Source organism: Pavona decussata, unplaced genomic scaffold (genome assembly GCF_977016875.1).
Source record: "Pavona decussata unplaced genomic scaffold, jaPavDecu1.1 SCAFFOLD_134, whole genome shotgun sequence".
Classification (NCBI taxonomy): domain Eukaryota; kingdom Metazoa; phylum Cnidaria; class Anthozoa; order Scleractinia; family Agariciidae; genus Pavona; species Pavona decussata.
In genome coordinates this window covers 1,302,491-1,328,342 of record NW_028145547.1, presented here as the reverse complement: position 1 = coordinate 1,328,342, position 25,852 = coordinate 1,302,491, and the positions used below count along the sequence as shown (strand labels likewise).

The window sequence follows — 25,852 nt, the reverse complement described above, 5'->3', positions numbered from 1 at the left end:
GCTGCATGTTTGCTGATAGGCTGGAACTATTCCCTCTTTCATTTCACAGGTTTTAAGAAATTGCTTGAAGGTTCTTTCGCTGAGGAAAGATTAGCGTCTGTTGCCGTTTTAATATTAAAATTTTGTAGTCTTTGGATGGGTTTTACGGCCGAATACACTCAGCAAGTATCTTTGATTTCTACTGATAGATCTGTATTGTCGACTCTTAGAAGCGTATTAGTGACTACTGCCTTAATGTGATAATGTAATGCCACTTTTATACTTACTCAATTTTAAAGTTCGTCGCATCTCACTCACGAATTATCCAAACCTTCCAATACGTTTTCGACACCGAGTTCAGGTGTTCATCTCAGAACTATATATTACTTTTCAGGGCCAATTATTTAAAGTGTACATGACAATTTTTTTTAAATTTGCTTGATCAAATCTTCATGTTGTTCTCGTATGAAAATCGGAAAAAATTCCTTATCAATATTTCTTCCGCGCGCGTTTCAGGCGCAAAAAAGTGTCAGATTTCACAACAAGGGAAGGGATAGAACAACAACAACACGAAACCGCGAGACTAAACGTTCCTGTATTGATGTCACAGACCTACTATCCCGAGTCTCTTGTCTGCACGGTATTGCACCCTTCAAGAAGTGAAATTTAACATTTTTATGCGGCTCACACGCCGTGAGGAAAAAATTCGTAGGATGTTTTTTCGATTTTCATACGAGAATAACATTAACATTTAATCGAGCAAATTAAAAAACTGTTCTGTTATAGACACTTTAAAACGAAGTCTAGTTCAGACCAAACAGTGTGTCTACAACGCAGTTTAGACTACATCTTCAAAGACCAATTGATTTTTTGAATTTAACATTGTATTATATGAACGAGCTTTCAAGCTGTTAGGCGCTACGTGACCTAAGTAAAGATTGATTAATTGTTGGTTGACCACGCCTAAGCGGAGTTTAAATGACATTTTTTGAATGCAGATGAGCAAGAGGTCTTGACGTCCACATTGAAGTGTGGCTTTTGTTTTGACCATCTAGTCATCATCTACTAAATGATGTCGTAACATATGATCTTAATTATGGCTTCTACTACTAGAGTTGCCGGGGACCTGTTACGTCATCAAAGATGACTGCCAACCTTGTCGCCATCTTGGATTTAAATTAACTCGAAATTGAAATTCACGGAAAGCGATTGGTAATAGCCATTTAGTCTCAGACATAGAATTAAACTTGGTTGTTTTTGCTGGTATTTTATAACATTTCCCAGCATAAATATAAAAATAACATGCATTTTAATTAAAAACTGCAGATTTGACTTCGTGATAAGTATAGTACCATATCTTGGATACCTATCAAGAAATTATCGCTAATTCTACGATGCACCGGCATCGCAGAGGTCATGGGTTCGAGTCCCGTTCATTTTTTTTTTCAGGCTTTCTTTTCGCAACTGCTTAAGTTGCGTTGTAACTGTGAGGATCTTTCTTCTATCTAACTTTAATAATGTTAATTATCACTAGCTAGTGATAATTAACGAAAATATTACTAATATCAATAATTTTAACTATCACTAGTTAGTGCTACTAACAAACCGAGTCTTGTTAGTAGCACAAAGTAATTAATTTTAAATTCTTGAATCAAATTCTCAACACGGTGGCGATCTGCGATGCAATGCAAATGATAACCATGTCGTTCGTTGGCGCATATGGTGATCTGTTTGATCATTAATTAGTATTTACATAATTGATATGCCCCTCTTCATCCCGATTTGTATAATTTGATTTTCCGTATTTCTAACAAAGTAACCAAAACAACTGAATAGGAGTTTAAACATTTTCTTTATTGTATGTTCTCTTACATCTCCATTACGCAGAAAATATGTTTCCTCTTTCATTTTTTTGATTCAAGGATTGATATCTTATAAAACGAAATTGTGGCCGAGTCCAACCTAACTTCGTTCCAGGTTCTTTGCGTTAAAAAAAAAAAAACCCAAAAAGGCGGTTACGTGAGTCGAGTAGCCGCCATCTTAGATTGTCCTACCCAAATCCCTGGGGAACGAGGTGGTCTCAAGCCGGGATGTGACCGAGCCTGCGGTCGCTAGTTTTCCTTCAGCAGAAATGAGCGAAGTGGTATAGTCTACTTTTTGAATGACTGCCATTTTGGTTTAGAGCGGTTGAACCTAATTATTTTACAAGAAAGTATAGTTTCTGGGAACAATACATTTATCGCCATTTGATACAAATCATACAAAATATATTTTTACGTGTTGTTCTGATCACGGTGCACAGTTTAGTGGAAAGGGGTTTTTAATACCAATAATAATAAGCTGTTGGTAGCCCTGTTGGTAAGTCACAACTTCCTCGAGACGGTTTCACAGGGCAAAACAACATATTATGAAAAGGAAAGTTGCTGCTTTCGTGAAGGTCACAAACGCCAACTTGTATTTGGCAACAAACGTTTGCAAACTTATTCTATTCTTCTGAGGGGGGCGAAGCTCCTCGATTATTAAAGCTTTCAGAAGTTGTGACGTCATTTTGAGCGGTAATTTCGTCATAATTGGCAAATGGCAGCCATCTTGGATCCGCCATCTTGGCAAAATCCAGAAATCCAGATCGAAGGGCCTCTGCTCGCAGGGTAATAAAGCACCAAATTGAACGAAATGTAATGAAAGCTACTAAACGAACACTTATATAAGCTAAAGACATAAAAGTTGTAAGAAAAGTAATTTTTGTTACTTAAAAAATGGAAAACGACCTGTCAAAAATCGGTTGTCATAACAACATGAAACTCAACGAATATTTAACGGCCACATCAAATTGTTCCCAAATAAATTTCTGAAATAGTCATAGAATTTTATGGCGTTTGCACAAATATTAAAAAAACCCGGTTATTCAGATTCAAAGTCGCCGTGGGCATACTCCGCCCAGGCGCCTCTCAGTGCATCAAGTAGACGCAGCAGTTGTTGGGTTTTCGCCGTATCTCGGCCCAGTGACATAAGACAACATGGCCTTCAGCTTCCCGCTGTACAGTCCCTCTATCGTATTGACCTCCATCCTTCCGGATGCTCTACATAAAGGATGGTAAGAAATAAACATTTATAAGCAATGTCATAGCAGACTGCGTCTTCCCGAAATAATAGTCTAGCCCTGACAAATTGGTCATCGTTAGGACTCAAATTTGGCGGAGTGTCTCGTACTGGGTTCCTTGAGATCATCAATTCTCCCGATAATAAACTCATGTATAGTACGCACACGCTTCGCGAAAGCAATCCACGAGTGAAAAAAAAAATATAAAAACCTGTTTGTGTTCATTATTCAGTTAAAATTGTCAGAGGTGAAGATATAATCGTAGGGTAAACTGCTCGCTTCATTATCTACAAGTCCCCAGCGTTGATACAGTTTAAAATTCAAACCAATTCTCTATTAGCTTTCTTGGGAAAGGAGCTATCGAGTGGTTCTGGTTGTCATGGAAACTTGTCTTTATATTAAGAAAAAGGAGCAAATTTCAGAGAATTTTCATCTTTATTTAATAAAATTTAAGACAGTTTACATCATTGTGTTCATCTCTATATACACTTAACTACAGTGTTGTCCTTTTGCACTTAACTAGTGGGTTATCGCTAATGCTTTATGGTCGCCAATGATTATCGCTAAAAACATAGATAACAGCGTAATATTGCTTATCTACAGGCCCTTCCATTTTGACCTTTAACTCCATCGCTCCTTATATCTCTCAGTCGACTTGTTTAGCCAGAAACTAATTAATATTCAATCAAGAAAAGCCAGTGTAACTGTATCGTAAACAGTTTGTTCAAGTCATTTTACTGAAAATATCCAGAAAAGAATGTCTTTTTGACTGATTTCTATTACATTTTTTAAGATATACCTTAACAGCATTGGAAGTGCTCTAAAAAATTTACCCAGAACCGCTCTTATTCTTAGATGTTTCCATGACAACCAATGCCTTAGAATTTAAGTTTCAAAAGCAAATTTTAGCACTCTGCAAGCACGCTTTGAAATATTGTTGTGGTTTATCAGCATAGTTGATAACTAAAGGAAAATTGGCCACCATAAAGAAATTAGAATGCTTTGAAATATAACTGTACATTTAGATATCAGAGATTCTCGACGCCTTTGTCATAATATTGACTACAGTTACGCTAGTTTATCTTCATCTTAGTTTTGGCATAAGTATAGCTATGGCAAATCATACATGTGTTAGTTATTTGTACATTTTTTTAAACATCTCTTTTTATCGATTGTCACCATTTTTATAAAAAACTGAACTGTTTAAAACTTGCTTAAAGTAAGTGAACAGCTGTTTTTTACCAGCTAAACCGTACCGAAAAAAAGTAACTGTTAGAAAGTTTACGAAAGAAGAAAAAAATTAATATTAAAGAATTCAGTCTCTCTATCCTTATAATGAATAGTTCTTCACATAGATTGAATGAATCATGTGAAGGGTTCTTGTTATTTTCGACTAAATTAACAAAAGTACTATTTCTTTTAAGGAAACTACACTGGAAAGTTATAATATTTTGGATTAACCAAATCCGTACATTTTATCATCTTACTGTATGCATGTTTCAACGTTTAACGTTTAATTATTAATCGCCTTTGTGATGCTATTAGTGCTCGACTAAGCCTAGGTGATAATATTCATCTTATAAACAAGTTAATGAACAAAACTAAAGCGTCCATCCTTCATCAATCCTTACACCTCATTTTTGCTCAAAATTACAGATTAAATTTGTTCGCTACGTCTTATGCTTTATAGGTGTTCTTAGTAATTCATAATTCGTAGATTTTTTACCCAAAATTTTTCTCGCGATAAAAGCCACGGTAGCCGTTCCGACGATAGCAGCCGCCACTCCACAGCCAATGGCGACAGCTAGTGCTGAGATGGACTCGGCGCCTTTAGAGGGAATCTGATGAATCTAAAAATGAAAAGATACCGTTTTCCTATGTTATCTTTACAGCCAATCAGGTGTAAGACGTAAAAACGTTCAGTAAGTCGTAAATTACAAATAATGGGCTTTTGTGGTGGGTATGTTGTAATGTGTGTCACAGTATGATTGTATTTAGTATTAAAGAGATTTTTACATAGTCGCTGAGCCTAAAAGGGAACGATTATTTTAATGCTGCCTTTAGAATAAAGAAAGAGAGAAGGGCGAGAGAAAAATAATACGACAGGTCTTTTTCAGCAAGGAAATTCACTTGAACAGTTGACCAAAAAAAAAAAAAAAAAATCATTTTCGAGCATTAAGTTAAAACCCCCCAAACCTGGAAACCTGTAAATCTGAATGTGTTCAGCTTTACAACTAGTATTATAATAATAATGTAAATGTCTTGTTACCAACGGTACCTCTTCGCGTTATTCATCCCTGGTTCATTTTACTAGTGCGTAAAGGTTTCATCGATAAGCACCGAGACGTTTCGATCCAATCAGATGAAATCTTCACCCAGTCGTTTGGAGGATACTTGCATAGGACCTCATATTTGCATTTATTATTTGAACTGTGTTATACTCTACCCAGTGTTTGGAAAGAAATGTTTCATCACATTAGAACAATTCAAATGGTTGAATGTTTTCCTTACCTTGATATCCATTTCTGCCTCTTGGTCCATTTTCGTGAACAACACTTCTCCTCCTGAAGTCGAATAAAGTTTTTTATCTGAGAATGGCAAAAGGTATCACATAGTTAGGGGTCCCTGTACAGGGGTTGTTTCTATGGAGGGAGAAAGATCCTAGCACTAGGAAGATTAAAGAGGGCGGATCATCCTAAACCCATATGTTTCCTGTATTCAGTTTACACGCAAAAGTTTGCACTTAGCACTTAAACACTAGGATCTTCCTAGCTGAGGGATAGGAAGATCCTAGCGTTAGGAGGATCCTAGCACCATGTAAACAACCTCCGACAAGTTCTTCTTGCTTTTCTTCTCCATGTGGTAACCACTCAGTCCGAAAGTTTTGCATGTAAACCAAACGAAAAGTCGTTTCGCCCTCTATGATCTTATCCCCCCTCCATGTAAAGAGCCCCAACATTTTACCGTCAATGCGGCAGAAAAAAACTGCAAAAAGTCTCAAATCAGGAGGATGTTTGGCGATTTTAATTGTGCGCTAGTCTTCAGTATTATTCATTCATGCAATTCATTGTTTATTTCTTACCTCCATTTGCCTTGTTACAAAATTGTCCTTCCCATCCGATCTCACAGTAACAATTTGTGGAGTTTGTTGAATTATCAATGCATCTTCCGTTTTCACAAGGCGGGTTACATGTAACTGCGCCCAAAAGTAATAAATAAATAAATAAATAAATAAATAAATAAATAAATAAACAAATAAATAAATAAATAAATAAATAAATAAAATAAATAAATAAATAAATAAATAAAATAACATAAAAAAAGACAGTCACTACATGTAGTTGAAAAGTGTTGATGAAAGAAACTTATCACACATGTGAAGATTTTATACAATCTAACTACCTCTCAATGAGGTCCGAAAATTAAAATAAGTCTATATATTTCTTCTGAGAAACAACACATTCACCTGTTTATATAAGCCGTTTCATGACTTTGTTGTGTTTTTATCTTTTAAATGTTTTTTTTTTCAATGGCAGGTAAAATAAATAAAAAAATAGAATATGACTGTGTTGTTTTCAAGTCTCAGTCATTCAAGTATTTTTTTTCAACTTCTGGATTTTTTTATTTGTTGTTATTATTTAGTTAAACAACTGTGAAAACTCGTTGCTGTATCTGTACAACTGACTGTCTAAACATATCTTTTCTCAAAGTGGAGCAATTCTTTGGAGCAGTCTCCCCAAGGAACTTACAACGGACAATTGTCTGGGCCTCTTTAATTTATCAATGAACGGTTTCCTGTATCGGACTCACACACGGAAAATATGTGAAGCAGTTAATAGAGATTTATTCTCTATTGTAAATTCTGGTATTTTTACCGTGTATAAACAAAGTTTTGTTGTTCTTGTTGTTGTTCGAAAAAAGGATATCAAACCAAGAGGTGTGATCTCTTGGTACTGAAACAAACTACCGTTTACATTCCCAATTGCTTTAAAATCAATTTCGACGAGTAAGAGTTGGTTCACTGGCTGTCAGTTAGAAACAAGCCGTATGGTGTTGTTTCTGTTATTGTTTGTTCTTATCATTACTGTTTTTACTTACGTGTTTGATTGCAGAGGTGACCAAAGTACCCTGGTTCACAATCACATGTGTCGTTAAACGAACATTTTCCATACACACCGCAGCCAGAGAAGCCACAAAAACCTATCATGTTAAAAACACATTTAGTAAGACGAAAGTGGCATAGCTAGACTGAGGCAGATCCATTCCTGCATTGCTTGAGGTCTCAAAGGATCGAAACGCACCAATCACTTTTTACAGTCTTCACAGCCAATAACATCACGGCTTACTGACAAAAGACCAATAACATCCCGACTTCGTTGACCAATCAGGTTAACAACCAGAGACATATATACCACCTATTGACTTTCCACAATTCACTTGACTCTGAAGATGACTTCCGCCCAGGTTGTCGAAACGTCAGTCAAAGTCACCTCAAACAGTCCTTCTCAGGACTACACTCACCCGGATGATCATAATTTACTTACTTATGACATGACTCCTGGGTTCAAACCATTTAAAAAAGTGAAGTCAAGCTCATGCCCTCTGACTAATGCTTACAGTTGTTGAAAACAAGCTCGTCTGTGGTTGAATTATGGTGGGCTTGATAAGTCATAACCACAAATTCCTTTAATTTGGAATTTAAGGCCACTGGAAAGAGAAATATTATCTTGAAGATCAAGTTATATCTTTATGCGAATGATCTATCATATCTATTATTTAAGGGACTTGGTTTCTGCCCGTTCTTTATATTCATGTAGTGTAGTATATCTGATATTACTTGAGAACTACAAACCCAAATATGTAAGTTAATATGTGAGAATTCATACATTTGAACGGTGAAAGAAAGAATAAATAAGAACTTGTAAGAGGCAGTTGATTTGGTTGCTGGAATCTTTAGTTTTAGGTTTGATTATCGACCATGGAATTTTACAACCGACCGATAAACTTTTGGGTCATTTTCAGCTGTCAGTTAAACTCCATTCAGACCTCTAGATATTAAGAAAAAACTGAAAAGGGTGTTTCCCAGGACATTCCTTTAAATTTTTGCCTAACGAGGCCAATCAAACGTATCCTAGTACTAGAAGCATATCACCTTGCCAAGGTGGTATACGTCTGCTGGTATTAAATCCCTTCCAGCATTTTACCTGTTGTAGCAGTCTGGTTGCAGTTTGATCCTTCAAATCCTCGATCACACGAACACTTATCTTTGGCTGTACAGACTCCCGAGACACATGGGGAACTACACGTGTCTGGCAAAAAAAAAAGGGAAAGAAAAAGAAAAACAAAGCTATTGAAAGAGAATAAACTATTTAGATTTTTCAATATAAACCCTTCCTTTTGCACAGAAGTAATTACAAAACGTATATTGCATTTCTCGAAAGCGAACCCGAGAGCCATGAGAGAAAGGACGCTTGGCAAAACTAAACATCTGATCAAGAAAGGTCCTGGCTTACAAGAATGATCCTCCGTTCAATCATGATCACTTGACTGGGAACTGGTACTAAGCAGAAATTAATAAGATTTAATTGTAAACTTTGGGTTGACATGATAAATTATCCCCAGCGGCAGATTTCAAAATTTGACATTTCGTTGGTAGAATAACATTGGAAACCATTGGCAAGGTGTCTTTTATCCACCACTTTTGTTCTCTAAAAGGCAAACAAACAAACAAACCCACCAAAAAACAAAACAAAACAAACAAAAAATAGAAACCAACCAAAAAACAAACCGTAAAATGTTCCGTTACCACCGATTATCTTTACATGACTGTTCTGATCTAGAAGTCTCCCGCCCGTTGCCAAACTAACAATCCAACGTTTCCTGCTTGCTGGCCAACAGAAATTGTTTAAAAAGTAACTAAATTAACATAAACTGTAACTCACCTTTGTCTTTTATTCTCTTGCCATTCCTTACGTTCATATAAACAACTGTTGGTGAGATGTTCTCATCTTCTACAGGCAAACTTTGACAAAGCTCGTCTCCATAGCACTCGACTGAATGGCATTTGTTGTCCACGATAAATGCAACTTCGCAAGTTTTTTCTTCACAGCATTTCTCGATGCAGTCCTCTACACTTTCCACCATGCCGAGATCTTTAAGTTCTCCAGCCGTTTTGCCTCCTTTTAGGGTGTGATTTATTATTATCCTGCTAGGTGTACACTGGTCTTTGTCCTTTTGAGCTGCAAAAGTAAAACTTGTCTTATGAAACACTCCGTTATTTTTTATACCAGAAGCATATGCTTCTGTTTATACTGAATTACCACACGAGTTGTTAAAAAAAAAAAAAAAAAAAAAAAAATAGTTTGTCTCCTCTTTCTTCAGTGTCAATTTATATTTCATGATTCCTCTGTCAGTGTCACCTTAGGATAATTCATTTACCTCGGGATTCCAATCAGTGTCTATGAGAAAATGTTTTCCATGGAAGTGGAGCATTAAAAATAACAACTATACAGTAAAAGGGCATTCTATGAATTGTAAACATGGATGCAGGTTTTGACCTAACAGATGATATAGGGGAACCTGTTGGTTAAACCTTTGTGATAAAACATTCAAATACAACGTCATCTTACTATATTTGGCCATTCCTTGGGTTTTCTTAAACTGTTCCAAATCATCTCCTTTTCCTCCACCACGAACTACGTGGGAAATACGCACGCTCCTATTGGCTGCGATGGAAGGAATAGCTGGAATGCTTTCACAGAGTTTTGCACTGAAACAACTCACTGAATAGCACACGTGACCTGGCATAAATGCCACGTCACACTTTTGATCCTGACAGCAAGCATCCACGCATGTCTGCATGTCTCTTAGGTAACCGAGCTTCGTAAAATTTCCGGATTTGATTCCACCACGTAACGTGACGTCATGTTTTATGTCCAAATGAGTGCATGTAGGTAACTTAACGGTGTCCAGGACTTGGGCGTTTTCACCTTTTTCGTCCATAACGAACATTTGGAATACTGAAATTAATACAGTTAAATGTTAGCTGATGTAATGTTTAACAACTTTAACAATTAAACTATAATGTTAAGAATTAAGCAAAGGATTAATTTTCACTCAGCCAGCCACATCGACGTTTGAAATTTCCTTTAAAGCTATAAAGGGAAGTGATAATGTTACCCAAATATTCTGAAGTGTTGGGGTCGAAACCATGTCTAGATCATTTTAGCATCTTGTTCTCGATTACTTTAATTTTATTCACATTTCTGGCTTCCTGGCATCATGTACGTCAATAAAAAAATCGGAAAATCCAAAATGCTGGATCCAAGATGGCGGCTGTTCGAAAATTGTATAGCCGAATAACTCGTATTTTTAAATTAAGTATAATGTAAACACGTTTGGACTTACTATAAACTTTCCAAGCTTATAAATTGTCATAAGTTGGTGTATTTTAGAGAAAGCTGGTAATCTGAATAGTTAGAGATACCAGGGCCTGGTTGTTCGAAAGCCGATTAACACTAATCCCCGATTAAAAATTAACCGAGGTTTCCATCTCGCTTATTTTAAATGTTTTCAAGAGCTAATTTCAAGCTAATGGTAAAGAAAAGTCTAAGTCTTTTGGAAGAATCTTTATTGATTAGTCATTAAACTTGAATCAAAGTTTATGTTAACCCAGGATTAGCTTGACCTGGCTTTGAACAACTGGGCCCAGAAGATTAAAATTTCAAAGTTTGCTCTGCTGGGCTTGCTCCTTTAATTATAAACACTAAAGAGTTATAGAAGTTTTCCAAATACCTACCTTGAGCTCTTGTTATCGATTTCAGTAACATCAGGTAAAATAAAATCTCTGTGGGAAGCAGCATCTTATGTTTACAGAACTCCGCCACTGATCCTAAATGTATTCTTTGGCCGGTCTTTTACTATCTGGAACCAAAAGATGTTCTGAATATTATTAGGAAAATACAACATTCATGACTTACAAGAATATCCTGGCCATTTAAGCATAAAACGTGGTCTTTTGGATTCTATTTTGCCGGGGATTGATTAATGAAGATAAAGTTGTTGTAAACAAGGAACAACGGAACACTGCAGAACATGAGAACACCGGAACAATGCACAAAACCAAAATTCAGAGAATGATGGATCAGAGACTGATTAACTCTGCGCAGTGTATGTTGAAGTGCCAAAAGAGAACACATGAATTTCCCACTGAGTATTAGCCATAGAAAGGAAAAAGTAAGGTTTTTACATTGTCTGTTTGAGTTTAATTACTATATCATTTTTCGCTTTACTACAAAGTTTCAAGTCTTTTTTAATTAAAGTGAAGCATGCATGAGACTGGTGGGCGATGTGTGTTTCCTGTTTGAATTTGTGGCATGCGGAAAACCAATTCACCTAATTGTTCCAAAAACGTTTTAAAGTATATCTTAAGATAATTTTGTAAACCCACAGACTCACAATAAAACTTATCATCTTTGAGACTTCAAAATAATAAAAAAAGCGTCTTTATCGGACTATTGCTTTTTTTTTTACGTTTTCACCGCGGTTGAATATACACAACTGCCCAACGCCATGTAAGGTTGGAAGTCTCATAAACCCTAGCAGATTGGAAAAAGGCATCTAAAGCAACGGACTGGAACATTAAGAGCGACCGATTTTCAATATGACAGTTATCAATTAGCGACATTATTATCCGTCGATGTCACGTGCAGTCCAATGTGACTCATGTCGTCTTTTTCTTTCAGATACACATGGCTGTTTACCTACTACTGATTTTTTAACAGTTTTATTACCAGGTCGGGCTAAATATAACTTCTAAAATTGAGCAATCCATGTATCAATGTCTATTAAACAAGTGTGCATGCCGTTTGCGGCGCGTCCATGCCAGTGTATTTTGACAGGCTACCAACTAATTATTTAAAGTAAATCTTCTACCATTCTGTCGTAGCGCAGGAGTTCATTACAGAATAAAGAAATGAGTAGCACGTTATATCGAAATCGCCAGGTCAGGAATTGTAAATTATCACAAAATACAATAACATAAAATTTTTGTTGATCATCTTGCCTTGAGTCGTAAACCAACAACGTATTTACCCGAAGCACGAGGGTGTTAAAAGCTAACACATGTCTTTACCAAAGCTAATCGAGTGATATCACGAGTGCCATCGCGGGCCTCGCATTTTCCCAGCGATAAATTTCAAATGGAGTCCGTAATTCAAACTGGTGATTTAGATGGCTATTATTACAACAAAAATATCTTAGCTTTTGTGATGAGATTACATAAAACAGGAATACGGGAGAATAGTGAAAAGAAGGCAGTTGTAGTTGTAGTTATTAGTCTAGATATTAGTCTTAATCTGGTTTGATTTAATGGACATATTATTCTAGCCTATAACAGACAAATGAATCAGAGTTCAAATTATGTGTTACAGAAAATACAGGATTTGTTTTACACATGAAAACTTTACTTACCTAAAATTATGGCAGGAAGTCCGTTTCCTTCATCTTTGTGGAATTTCCAGTCAAGAAGGTTGGAAATTTAAACCGGATTTATATAAAAATACAAAATTACGTCAACCCTCTTAACTTGAGATCCGAGAGAGACGGAAATTGAAAATTTATAAATTTTTCATGATAATCAGCTGAGTTTTCTGGCTAAATTTAACTCTTTGGCAGTTCTCAACCTCGATTCCGTGAACCTTAGCGAATTCTCCCCAAAAAGGCGGGAAAACGTATGCACTTTCAATCGAACCTTTTCAAGGTTGTTTAAAGATTAGAGAAACAACTTAAAAACTTAAACGAACCAAACAACGTGTTAAGCCTTCTACCAGTAGCAGTAATCCGTTTTTGACAGTCAAACAGGTTGTCGGAGTGCTTTTATTGAAAATTCCATGGCTAGTTGGCTCCAAACGTAAACAATTTATCGTTAAAAGTGCTTTGTAACTCGTTACATTTGATTAGCTCAAGTAGGACCTCAACGATAAATGACTATTTTAAAAGCCTCGTAAAAACAGCTCGTTCGTTCAAAATATTTTCTCAGTTAATTACTGAAGACCTGAAGAGTCTGTAACGCTCGTGAATCGAAGGTAGGACGTTGTTCCATGTCCTTTAAGAGGCAGTCTCTTTTTTACAGGTGCTCTATTCTGGCACAACAGGCGTGTTTACAAAGCCGTGTCCAGCAGCTGATTCACGCGCCATTTCACTCAGCGTGTGGTTCGGAGCTCTCGGAGGTTATCTCAGGGGGTAAGATCCCATGAGTAGTAAAGAAAAAAATTCAAAACGAGGGGAAAGAAACTGTTATCGTTTTAAATTTCAACGAAAAAGGAAACCACTATGAAAATCCAATCCAAAAAACCACACAACTTTCAAGTTGTTGCGGTTCCGATAAGCAATAACTTCAGAATGTTATGCTATGTTTGACTGCCTTTTAACTCGGCGGAAATGGCTACGCTGGCTAGTTCAAGAATAACAAAATCGATTGCAAGGATTAAACCTCTACTCGTCGATTGTCGTCAAGTATTTGAAAGTGTGAATATTTTAACATTCCTCCGGGGAAAATTTCGCGGCTCCCCTTGTATAGGAGCAGTAGTCTACTGGCAAGTGTTGTGAAGCATTTGTTGAAAACTAAGTCTGTGTACTTAGGCACGATACTCTACTCCACAACGTTTGTACTCTAGGTTTCGCATGAATTTTACGAGTGGTTTATTTTCCAGTAAAACACCCTACTACGGTGGCCCACAACTGTCACGGCAAAGAGAAAAACCTCACGGCGAAAAGAAAAACCTCACGGCAAACTGAGAAAAATCTCACGGCGAAAAAAAAAAAAAACCTCACGGCAAGGCGAAAAGAAAAACCTCACTGCAAATAGAAAAACCTCACGGCGAAAAGAAAAACCTCACGGCAAGTAGAAAAACCTCACGGCAAATAGGAAAACCTCACGGCAAGTAGAAAAACCTGTTAAAATGGGGTTGACAGACCTGTACGACTCCCACTGTGTGTCCGTTGTGTTGATAAAAGCCTTTTCAGATTTGCTTTAACAAGCATGTCTTTGAGCGATTTTCCTTTTGTATAAGAGATTCTTCCCTTTAGATCAAAATGTGATGAAACCGGTGATGAAACCGCTTTGCTTAATGGTGTCTGTCTTGATCGTGAGGGGGAGTTCTCAAATATACTGAATGGAGGGTTTCTTACTGATCACTCTAAACCGTAACGATTAGGTTTTCATATGCCATTGTGTATGTCAGGTCTGTGGCATTTGTTAAGGTTTATCGGCTTGGATTGCCTTCAAGATTTCAGGTAGCGCTAAATAAATGTTATCTGTGAAGATACAGGATCCGTGGATTTCTTAAACCGTGAATTAATTAATGCTTATTCTATTGTATGTCGCTGCGTGAAGATTGCAAATTGTTTGTTTATAACACGCCTGGCATCGAGAGGTTATCCTAGTAACCTGGGCCTGGTTGTTCGAAAGCCGATTAACGCTAATCCACGATTAAAAGTTAACCGAGGTTTTCATCTTGCTCGTTTAAAATAGGTTTAAAGGCTAATGTCAAGCTAAAGGTAAAGAAACGTCTATGTCAATACTAAAGGACACAATTTTTGTCTGAAGGAATCTTCATTGATTAGTAATTTAAAAACTCTAATCAAAGTTCACGTTAATCCAGGATTAGCTTAATCGGGCCTCGAACAACTGGGCCCTGGTGGTCTCCGAAGTTAAATTCGCAGAAGGAAAGAACGCTCTTAAACAAAAACAGAAAGCGCACAAGAAAATTCTACCCTTCGTGACACAATTTCAACCATCACTGCCATGTTTGAAAAATATTCTAATGGACAAATGGCATTTAATACAAAACCAGCCGCTACTAAGAGAGATGTACAAGGAACCTCCCTTGATCTCTTATAGAAAAGGGAAATCGCTTAAAGACATGCTTGTTAAAGCAAAACTATAAAGGCTTTTATCAACACTGATGGGCACACAGCGGGAGTCGTGCAGGTCCGTCAATCCAATTTAAACAGTTTGGGCAAATGTCACGTCATTTGCAACTTGGTGACCGCAGTCGGAGCAAAACATCTCTCTCCTGTCTCTCCTGAAGTGTTTCAAGATGGCGGAATGCGACAATAAACCGCTGACCTCTTCACTGCATCATCTAATCCCATGGTGCACTTCGAAAACTCGACCCAGCCCCCACTCTCTCTTTTTCTGTTTGCCGTGTGGTTTTTCTACTTGCCGTGAGGTTTTTCTATTTGCCGTGAGGTTTTTCTCTTTGCCGTGAGGTTTTTTTTATTTGCCGTGAGGTTTTTCTTTTCGCCGTGAGGTCTTTCTATTTGCCGTGAGGTTTTTCTTTTCGCCGTGAGGTTTTTCTTTTTGCCGTGAGGTGTTTCCGGCTTTGCCGTGACAGTTGTGGGCCACCGTACCTGTCTATATACATATAACTAGTAGTAATCAAAGATTATAGAGTGCGTTCGACAGCCCTAAGTTGTGCGATTGTACGGCCTGCTGCGTGACTTTTTTTAGGTAGCTCTTTCGTCCTTTTATATCTGTACGTAATGTGTAACTACCAAGGTGAAATATTTGCAATAAACGAAGCTGAGTTTAAAATTTCAGCGGCTACGTTGTTGAACTTTAAAAAAAAATAGAAAGTATTTTCGGTCCGCCTGTTGCGTGACACCGTCGAACTTTAAAATGATGCACATCATTTTCGGTATAACGCTTATAATCTTTGAGAAAAACGAAACTTACAGGCCAGCGTACTATTTTGGTCTTCTACTCAAAAGGTATTTTACCAAAATGCCGCGAAACTTACGCGACTATAAAGCCGTAAAAATGTCGAACTGAAGCGAACTAATTTGCATACAGTTTTGAAAGACATCTCAGGGCCAAGGTTTATATTCAAAGAGCGGATAACTCTATTCAGTGGATAAAATGTTCTCCAACCAATAGATTTTATTCGCTGGATAGCGAATTATCCACTGGATAAAATAATCCGCTCTTTGAACAACCGGGGCCTGATGTCAGTTTCTGATGTGTGTATATTTCAGATATTTTTGTATTTTGATTTTATACTAACGTAATACGTGACTCGCAAAACCTCGCGAACCAAGGGCTGGGTGAAAAGCCCTATTTACTCGTATTGTAGCATCAAAAAGGAAGAGATTAAAAGGTTTCTGAACATAGCAACGATTTTGATGAGCATGGTCTTGTCGTAGTTCCACAGGCTAGTTTCCGGTTGAAATCTATTTCTGACACGACGAAATGTACAACAGGCGTGCAGCGCTGTCGTGTTCGATGAATTTATTTCCCACGGAAAATTATTTTACCGCGGCCACAAAACGTGTAATTTCCTCAATGCAATCTTTCACAAAAAAGATTTCTGGAAGAAAGGGAAAAGATTCTGTAGAGATATTTCCATCCAGTGAATATTGATGAACATTGCAGTTGAAGTGTGATCCCGTACACTGAATGTAAAACTTTTCCGATGTATGCAAATTCAGGCAATGGCGCGAAAACGAGGGGGCGACTCTTATACGAAAACGAGACTAAAAAGATGGCTCTAGCCCGAAAACGAGGTCAGATGTCGTCATAAGTTCGCACCAGTTTCCCAGCCGACACATGCCCCTGCAAAACTCAAGCGGGGGGGCCATTTGGGTGTCCTTACAGCAATCTCGAAAAATCCTGCATAGCCGTACACAGGCACACCAACTCGAAAGACACAGGACCCAAAAACGAAATTAGGCTTGCGTTCTCCTTCGTCGAACGCAATAAAACTTTTTCTTGTACTATTCCGCTGTGTTTTCAGCTTTTGACCAGGATTATCAGTGCACGTGTAAGGAATCTTATTCGCCATACGATAATTAGCAAAGGCTGCTGTGGCAACCTACTTGCATTTAAATTCATAAATTTCTCTAGTTTTTAAAGCTTTTCTTCTTTCAATTTGTTTACGTACTTCTTTACTTGAATTTAATCTCGGAGTAGGCGAACTTGCGTTTCTTAGGGACCAAAGAGGTATGTCAACAAAGCCGGAGTATAATATTCTCTATTCAGTTTCAGCCATACTGAACACATCTCTACAATATGTCCAGAGAAAAGACAAGGAGAAGAATCCTGAGCCTTGTTGCATAAAGCATCTTAAGATAATGGGACGTTTTTGAAACCCCTTCCTGCATCAAGGATCTTCGCGCTTTCTGTTTTTGCTTTCTATATTCATTGGTCAGCGCTCAACCAATTCATCCTCAATGGTATGAGAAAGATTCCCCCGGAACGTAAAGAACGGTTGCTAAAAACGTTCACTCATCTTAATATGCTTTATGTAAACCAACCCCGGCTCTCAAGGCTGGGTTTTATGAAAGGGTGATCACCCATTCCTGCAAAGACAAGACATAGATTACGGAAACCATAGGTGAAAAAAAGCGAAAGACCGCTAAGAACAAATACGTCACAATGATAGTGGTGATGGTAAGCAATTCTTCCCCTAACTCTCTAAGTTGGAAATTCACTTATAATCTATAACACCGCCGACCATTATAGAGTGGTTTTCAATTGAGTGTCGTTAGACCGAAACCAAAGCAATTACTCTGACCAATCACAGCAGACGTAAACAGCACAATGAACCAACCAAAATTCGAAGCAAATGCACGTAACCGGTGCCGAGCGCGGGAAAACGCGTCCGAGCAAGACACGATTGGTTTTGGTTTTGCTTCTCATTGGTTGAGAAAGTGGCGCGAGTTTTGTCAACCAATCACAGAGCGTAGTAATACAAAACCAAAGCAAACGCGCAATTACTTTCGACACTCAATTGAAAACCGTTCTTCAATACTTTACCCATGATCATTAGGAAAGTGACACTTGCAAAACTGTCCAGAAAACATCATTTTATTATTTTCTGACAACTCAGTCTTTTAATACCAGAAAACAATTGTCTAAACGGTACCGGTGTCGTTTAAGATAGCTGTCTCCTTCAGATACCTTTATAAAGGTCTTTTTGATTCATATACTAACGCGTTTTCTCCGTATAACGAAGATTCTATTAAAAACCATATGGCATAAATAAATTATCCCATTATGTGTTATTTCACTGTGCACGTTCCCTCAAAAGTAATCACCCAAACCAACTTTTAGATGTAATTTATATTCTGCAACGTTTTAAAAACCTTGTTAAGGTGGCTAGCACCAATCTTCAGTACTTAAAATTCAGAGCCACCTTAATTCTTCTAACATTTAAGGAAGCTCTGAGCCCGCTCATACAAGATTTTAAATTTGGAATAGGTTGTGTCTTGACATGCTGATTACAATTAGATAGTAAAAGATAGGGGTAGCCTAGGTCTATTTAAGTTTTATTCACCTAAAGCTAAAATCAGGGCTGCTTTCAATAAGTTATATTCTTGCTATGGTAGACTATTAATCGGAAAAATTACCTTAACTTGTTTACCAATGTTTTGGCATTTGTTCGATACCATGATCGTTATTATTATTATTATTATTTATCCAAGGCAAGTTTATCTGTGTAGTTTACGGCTGATTTGTAAACTGATCACAGCATGTTTTAAAAGTATAATTATTCTAAGTGGTAGACGGACTTTGTCTTGTAATGTGTTAATTTTTTGTGGTTGTTTATTTCTGTCTAATGTTTGTTATCCCGACTATAGTATATAAAACAACAACCTATGTACACAAAATAACAGAACCGCCAATTTTAACTGAAACATAATGAAAACCAGAGCAAGCTTCACTGGATGGACATTAAAATACAAATTGCCTACAAATTTTGTAAAATAAATCTTCCTCTAACGTTTTCAAGAGAAGTTTTTCTGTTGTCAGATATTTACTTAAATTTTTTAATCGTGTGAGAAGTTTTTCTGTTCTCAGATATTTACTCAATCCTTTTTAATCGTTTGCCGTTTTGACTATTTCCATGTTCCGTGCACATTCATGCTCTGAGCAAGCTCCAGCCTTTTCGTTGGGAGATTGATATGACAGGCCAACGTAAGAAATGGGAAAGTTTGCAGTCTACCAGATCTAGACCGGCGATTATTCCGAACAGATTCAATAAAGATTATAATCAACCTGTCTCTTTATAAATAGTAAAAAAGGGACCTTAGCCTAGGCGTTTTGTGGTGTCCATATACTAAGTTCTCAGTGGTCACCAAGAAAAACGACAATATAGACTTGGGCAGTTGGTATAAAACAATAACTATCACACGATAGACTTGTCAAGGTACAATAGGCGAGATATATGGGTTACACCCAGAATTCCCAGTGGTAAGGAATAAAGTACCTGGCTTATTTAATTTCAGATCATCGTCAGATTACGTGAGGTTACTCTAAATATTTTTTGTTTCAAATTTAGGCAATGCGCTAAAGTAATTCGTTTTTAGTCTCCTCTGGGATATGACGGATATAACGTCTTAATTCCATATTAGTGTTTTCTAAGTGTCTTTAAACTCACACGCCTGGTTGGAGAACTAACAATGTAACGTGTTTTCGTTCCCAGGCTCTTTCCAGGCGTTTTTACTGTTTAGTAATAACGCTCAACGAACTTCGTTTCTAGGGTCTCAAAACAGTATTGGGTCGGTAGAAAGTTATCATGCATAATTCTGTTGAAAACATCAGCACTACTGAAACATGATAGAACTCCGTTGCCAAAATATTCCACTCTGGAAAGCATTATCGAAAACCATCGTTCCTAGGGAAGATCTCTGCTTTTTTATCGCTTTAAGCTATGGATGATTGGCAAACCTCATAGTCATAAGTAAACGGAGTGTGGATGAGGCTTCTTCCTCGGATTCAAGTGCAAGAGATACATTAAACGGACTAGAGTAAAGGAGGCCTCTTCCTTCAATTCAGTGCATGCACAGCAATGCATTATTTCTTCAAAGAACTTCACGCGATCTGAAATGATCAATTTGCATATGAAGCTAGATAAGTCAACACGTAAAGAATTGCTGTTACATATCCTGGGATTCACAAAGCCTACCTAAGTTAAGATGTAACCTAATAATTGTCTCTGAACAAAAGTCTATTGTTATTCCAACAATATACCATTGTTAGGATGGCTTAATGAACCTGGCTTCTATACTGCTATACAAAAATACAGTTGCTGGTTTTCTAAACAAGTGTAAGTATGAACAGATGTCTTAAATTTTCCATGGGTGAACAGATGTTTTACGCTTTCTTGTTGTCAATCAAACGTCTCGTCATCACGATAACGCCAGCCACTCCCACAGCTACAGCTACCGTGCCACAGCCGACGGCCACCACCATGTCAATTATGTCAGAAGAGCGCTTGCTGCGCTTTGTTTTCCCAGTCTGAAATTAAAAGAGGGCAATGGCATATCAGTTCCCAACTGTTCAACCCTACATCCTTGTCGTGGGGGAGGAATCGGGTCACGCCGATTGAGAGGGCTCTGGCAAACTGCGCATGCCCATCGCAGTATACGAGAACACTTCTACGGAAACTTCAGCCTTTCGTACTATATAGGTGCGAGGCGGATTATGTCATAAGCATGTTAGAATTTCACTTTCGTGACAGAAATACCGTAAAAGCTCTAGTAAAGCGTGATAATCTGTCCACGTTTTCGATAAAGGGGACACTTGCATTTGCGTACATTTTATACAATATCATTCCCTATGTTAAAATTAAGGAAGTAACTGTCAAAATGTGACGCAAAAATAGCCCAATTTCGATATATTAAAATTCAGCCTGAAACAAACATTACTGCGAGGCTCCGGAGAATAAAGCCATTATTTTTAAACTGTAGGAGCCTCGACGTGATGTTATTTTTTTCAAGCTGAATTTTAATGTATCGAAATTAGGCTTTTGTCACATGATAAATTTCAGTTAATGAAGGACCAGAATTCAAGAAGAGTTAAATTAGGTGTTCTTCGAGATTTCAATGACCAATTGTCAATTTGTGTGTGCGGCATTGGAAGAACACATAAAGAAGTAACAGTACTCTTCTTCGCAACCCAAGAAATTCAGTGCGTGGATGAAGTGCATGATACAATAACGTGGGTTACCTTGACAGTAATTTTAAAATAATTATTCCCAAAGCGCGCGTTGGCTATTATCACCCTACGTAAAACAGGCAGCGAGTGGAATAACTGTTTTATTAAAACAGCCAAGAAAGAGTGCTACATCTGAGTTAATTTTGCAAGCCGAGGGGAAGATTTAAAAACCGCTTTTTATTAGGCATGATATACTGGCTTATATCCAATGGTCATTAAGCCAATCGGCAAAACTCCGGAATTTCACTGTCCAATCAGAATGACCCAGTTTTCAATAATAGTGGATAGCTGTCAGCCAATCAGCATTCGCGCTAAATATTGAGATATTTAATAAGGAAGAACGGATCTTCAACTCACTCCAAAAGCAGTTACTGTGGTCATATCGTCATCCGCCCCAGCGTCAACAATGAAAGGTTCTGTGGTTTCCTTTCCAGATGCTTTTTCTTGAAGGTTTTCCTCAATTGCTGGTTCTGCCTTGCTTTCTCCTAATACGGAAAGTCAAAGTGCGAGCTGGCAAGTTTTTTTTATGACTCTGTGAGTTTACAAAGCCATTTTACGATTTACTAAAAACAAGTTTCAATTTTTTTTTATTGCCCCCGCAGGGTTTTGGCCCAGAGGCCAAAACCCGAGGAGGCACCCTAGGATTCCCCGCGTGTATACTTATAAGGAATTTCAAAATGTAAGAAAGTAAGTACTGTAAGTAAATTTGTTAGTATGCGAAAAAAATCTCGATTTGATCAAACTAGGCGCGCATGGTCGTCTCGGGTAATATTTCAGCAAGCGCGCCAGGTGCTGCCGGGTAGCTGTAATTCCGCAACCACGAGGTCTTCTAGCAGCGTTTGACGGTCTTGCGTGCAAGAGTTTGCGTTTCGTCGTTCTCAAGCAGCATTTCGAGTTCTTTCTAGCAGTGTTTCAAGGTCTTGCAACCACGAGTTGGCATTTCGCCATCATTTAGCAGCATTTCAGCCACGAGTTCGCGTTTTGCCATCTTCTAGCAGCGTGTCAAGGTCTTGCAACCACGAAGTCACGTTTCGCCATCTTCTGCATCTTAAGCAGCCTTTCAAACCACGAGTTCACATAATTATACCTACAATACGTTGCTGTTTCACAAAACAAAACTGTATGACTGTAATAGATTTCAATGTCATATTTACAGAGAAATATGCTAACCAGTTACATGGATGTTAACTTCAATAAATATTCAAACGTTTCTTTTTTAACATTCGTATGCACAGTATTTATATCCAGTAAAAACCATATACAGGTGTTAAACAGATCTTCAAAAGCGGGGGCAGCTCTAGTGAAAACTATTACTAGTTAAAGTGAAGTATGTGGCGACTGGTTAGCGCTTTGTGTCTTGGCTTCCTGTTTAATTTGAATGCGTGATATCCACAAAACCAACTCACCCAATGATTCCTGAAACTTGTTAGTGTATCGTAAAATGATTCAGCAAACTCACACTCTCAGAAAAAGCTTACTAGCTCGCACTTTTCTTATTTTTTGACGTATGACACGGGTTAAGTTGCTGCGTAGCGACAAAACCTATGGCAGCGTAGGAGACTGGGTAAAACTGTGAGAGGAAAAAAAGGGGTTGGGGGATTGGGGAGGGTTATACAGAAACAACATAGCTCATACTGACAATAAACTTTCTTACCTTCTACCGCTTTTGATTTAGACACCACAGAGAGCATGGTATCAAACTTGGGGTTATCAGACTGTTTGAGCTCGCACGAGTTCGAATGATGACATTTTACTAGATAACAGTTCTTGTTGACCATAAAGGCCACATCACATCTCCTAGACCGACAGCAGTGCCCAACACAGTCGTCCATCTTGCTAATCCCCGCCATTTTGTAATACTTCCCAGCTTTGGTGCCTTTACTTAGAGTGACATTGTAATTTACTGAACTTTTGCTACACGGTGTATTTTCAGAGGAGATCATTTCCAGATTTGCGTCTGCAAACAAAAGGAGAAACCATCGTTAGTGAATTGTTTATCTACATTAATAACTTTGAAACAAGTTTAAGTAGCTTTTACTTGGTTCTATGTTAAGAAAACGCTTCGGATATACTTAAACTTATTATCACGAAAGGTCAAATTGTACCTTTTCGAGAAGTTTGGGATTGAGGATCGAGGAGTTTTAAGGATTATAAAGGAAGAAAGAAAAAAAAAGGGAAGGAAGAAAGAAGGAAAGTGAAGAATGACTTGAACAGTTTGCTAGGAAGGTCTAAATAAAAGACAAACAAAGTCTTAAGTAGTATACAACGAATCATTCGGCTGCACGCTATAAGATTTATGAACATGGTACTTTCACACTAGATTACTTTACGTTACACTGTTTTTGTATATTTGTCTTTGTACACCCACCAGTACCCCATAAAAGGTGAAAGGAGCTTGGCATTAGGCCCCTCCGTATAACCTAAGACCAAACATGTAACTAATTACAGACAATTGTCAATAAAGAAAAAAAAAAGGAAAAAAAAAAAAAGAAATTAGGAGATATCAAGCAACCAATTATCCGCACATTTCTCACTTACCTGTAATACTAAGAAGTGAAAGTAAACACAAACAGGCCAAATTTAAACCACTTTCCATAGTTGATTCCTTTTAACCTTCTAGCTCTAGTAATAAAAATGAATAAGGGAAGAAACGTTCTTTCAGAAGGTGACGGCAAAAAATAATATTAATGCAATACCAAGTTTTTTCCCTTGCACCAAACAGTCATGGACTAAATAAGGGAATACAAAAAAAAAAAAAACATACAGGGCAATTCTTTAGTCTTGCACCTAAGCCTAATAAAGTTTTGATAGACGCAAGTGGCAGACCATTGGACCGTGCTTTTTTCCACGGAGTTTTAGTCAGTCTGATACGGTTTACGTTTTTAATTTATACCCAGTATGGTCAAGCAAAGTCGACCCAGCTTGGTCACCGAATATATCGAGTACAACAAATCTAAAGTAGGACGGTGAGTTAGTTATATTTTTACTTTGCAGGTTAATTAATACTGGGGGCAATACATGCGTTTCAGACTTTTTCTGTTGAAACTAAAATAATTCAGTGAAACAATTTCGTTATGCCGCTGCGTCAAAACTTGCAGTGGAGCAGGTGGTTCATAATTATGGGGTACCCCAACCGCTTTATGACGGAGGGTGGGGTTAACCGGCAGTTGATTTGGCTCGTCTAATCTGGTGTTTTGGACAGAGACTATACCTCCTCTTTCTTAAAACACTGGGGCTGAACATGAAATCGCTTTTCCAGGTTTCCTAACACGCATCTATAAAGTTCTGCCAAAGTTGGCATCAACATTTGCGGATGACAGTGCAAACCTACATCCTCGTGTAGATTATGTTATCCTAAAGTTACTCACTTTGAATCCAGCTTCAGAAATCAAATTTTACGGGAATTATTCTACATCGGATTTCAAGTACTTGCATCGCATTTCTGCACCAGATGAAACTTGTTCAGTTTTGCCTTCTTCTCGGCAAAATGACTAGAGAGCCTTGTTGTTTTTCAAGCCAGGTTTTCTCGTTTCCTTTTACCTGATCTCCGTGGCACACGATATACCTAGCGATACAGGAAGGTTCCGACAGAAGGAGTGGTTTTTCCCCTCGTAGTATGCAGAAGAGTGGTATTTTAAAGGGTTAGAGCAATAGAATATGAACTAAAACTGTAGCAATTAAATCTAAATGTCAGAGAGCTTAGCAAAACCTGAGGTGAAATTCCTGACAGTAGTGAATTACGACGCACAAATTTCAATAACGTAGGGCATTTTCTTCCTGATCGTAGGCTTGTCTTTGTTGGAGTGTATACGAAAGTGGTAGTAAAAATTTCCCTCTCTGTGTGTGAGACTATGTATATGAAACTCTATTCAATACGTTCCTTCCCCACTCCCCCACCCGCCATCCCACGGGACCTTAACATTGATCAAAGATCAAGCAGATCTCCTGCTGCGAACAATTAATTTCATTGAAAAAACATTAACCATTTTGTCGAGTAATTAGTAGCATTTTGTACCATTAAATAGTGGCTGAAGTCCGGGAGAAAATAAAGCAAATAACAAATCAACTTATTTCTAGCCTTATTTCACGCTGTCTTGGTTTATATCACAGTGTTCATCATGTTTTTGACTGGTTGTTTGTACTCAACTTTCCGGAACGGAAGCACACGTACTTCAGTTTTACAGATGTCTTGATGGCGTGAAGTATTTGGTTAAAATTTAAAAAGTTTAAAGCCGTAGTAAAACCCCTGAGATTGTTATTCTGAGTGAAAAAGAGAAAAAAACAGCTTTTAAACACTGTTTAAAGTTCACGTCTCAAAACAGGCCAAGAAAGCTTAAGCAGACGATTAACTCGACCATGCTGGTACTAAATGTCAAATAACATTTGTAGTTTACATTGCTTGTTATTATTAATCTCGTGTCGTTTTCTCCGACTCTTTTCCCGGTCCTAAAATAAGTATTATTCCCTTCCTATTGTTCAGTTCCACTTAAACATAAAAGCGAATTATCGCTTGATCTAAAACTGACGGGCAAAATCTCTCAGGTCACTAGCCGATCGTGGAATCACCCCAAGTTGTATTGACAAAACGTTTTGATATTCCAGGCTTAACATTTGCATGACAAACAATCAAGCGGTTGCATTTGGAAGAAAATAAAATGCTTATAACAAATCGAGGCCAACTTACCAAAAAACACGATGTCTTCTGTCGATTTTCAGCAGAAGATGAAGTCACTCAATTCCCTAGAGACCATTACTAATAAGTGCAACCTTAC

The 25,852-nt window shown here is 37.7% G+C and overlaps 2 protein-coding genes across 4 annotated transcripts; both read right to left on the bottom strand.

The window, feature by feature from the left end:
• Window positions 1-1,811: 1,811 nt before the first annotated feature.
• On the bottom strand, window positions 1,812-12,972 carry LOC146467619 (uncharacterized). Of its 3 annotated transcripts, XM_085125535.1 has the most exons (10): window positions 12,551-12,972; window positions 10,878-11,002; window positions 9,709-10,098; window positions 9,022-9,318; window positions 8,284-8,388; window positions 7,178-7,279; window positions 6,162-6,275; window positions 5,591-5,667; window positions 4,806-4,929; window positions 1,812-3,059 (listed from the first exon to the last, which is right to left on the bottom strand). In XM_085125535.1, the coding sequence occupies exons 2-10, from the start codon at window positions 10,939-10,941 to the stop codon at window positions 3,028-3,030; spliced, it is 1,305 nt and encodes a 434-aa protein (XP_084981661.1). In that variant the 5' UTR covers window positions 10,942-11,002; window positions 12,551-12,972; the 3' UTR covers window positions 1,812-3,027. The 3 variants fall into 3 exon arrangements, with proteins under 3 accessions (XP_084981661.1, XP_084981662.1, XP_084981660.1); XM_085125536.1 differs by lacking the exon at window positions 1,812-3,059 and having other exon boundaries at window positions 3,496-4,929; window positions 5,591-5,643; XM_085125534.1 differs by lacking the exon at window positions 1,812-3,059 and having other exon boundaries at window positions 3,496-4,929; window positions 12,551-12,967.
• Window positions 12,973-17,932: 4,960 nt separating this feature from the next.
• On the bottom strand, window positions 17,933-25,852 carry LOC146467618 (uncharacterized). The gene is made up of 5 exons (XM_085125283.1): window positions 25,765-25,852; window positions 23,619-23,702; window positions 22,735-23,037; window positions 21,438-21,565; window positions 17,933-20,381 (listed from the first exon to the last, which is right to left on the bottom strand). Exons 2-5 carry the CDS (start codon window positions 23,674-23,676, stop codon window positions 20,238-20,240), a joined length of 633 nt encoding a protein of 210 aa, XP_084981409.1. The 5' UTR covers window positions 23,677-23,702; window positions 25,765-25,852; the 3' UTR covers window positions 17,933-20,237.

Excerpts from the sequence above, each read along its gene's own strand:
- LOC146467618 (XM_085125283.1), bottom strand. The coding sequence starts at position 23,676 with ATGGAAAGTGGTTTAAATTTGGCCTGTTTGTGTTTACTTTCACTTCTT. Across the intron at positions 21,566-22,734 it reads TAAATCAAAAGCGGTAGAAG|GAGAAAGCAAGGCAGAACCA; the intron begins GTAAGAAAGTTT and ends TTTCCGTATTAG. Across the intron at positions 20,382-21,437 it reads CCACAGTAACTGCTTTTGGA|ACTGGGAAAACAAAGCGCAG; the intron begins GTGAGTTGAAGA and ends TTTTAATTTCAG.
- LOC146467619 (XM_085125534.1), bottom strand. The coding sequence starts at position 10,941 with ATGCTGCTTCCCACAGAGATTTTATTTTACCTGATGTTACTGAAATCG. Across the intron at positions 10,099-10,877 it reads ATCGATAACAAGAGCTCAAG|TATTCCAAATGTTCGTTATG; the intron begins GTAGGTATTTGG and ends TATTAATTTCAG. Across the intron at positions 9,319-9,708 it reads CCAAGGAATGGCCAAATATA|CTCAAAAGGACAAAGACCAG; the intron begins GTAAGATGACGT and ends TTACTTTTGCAG.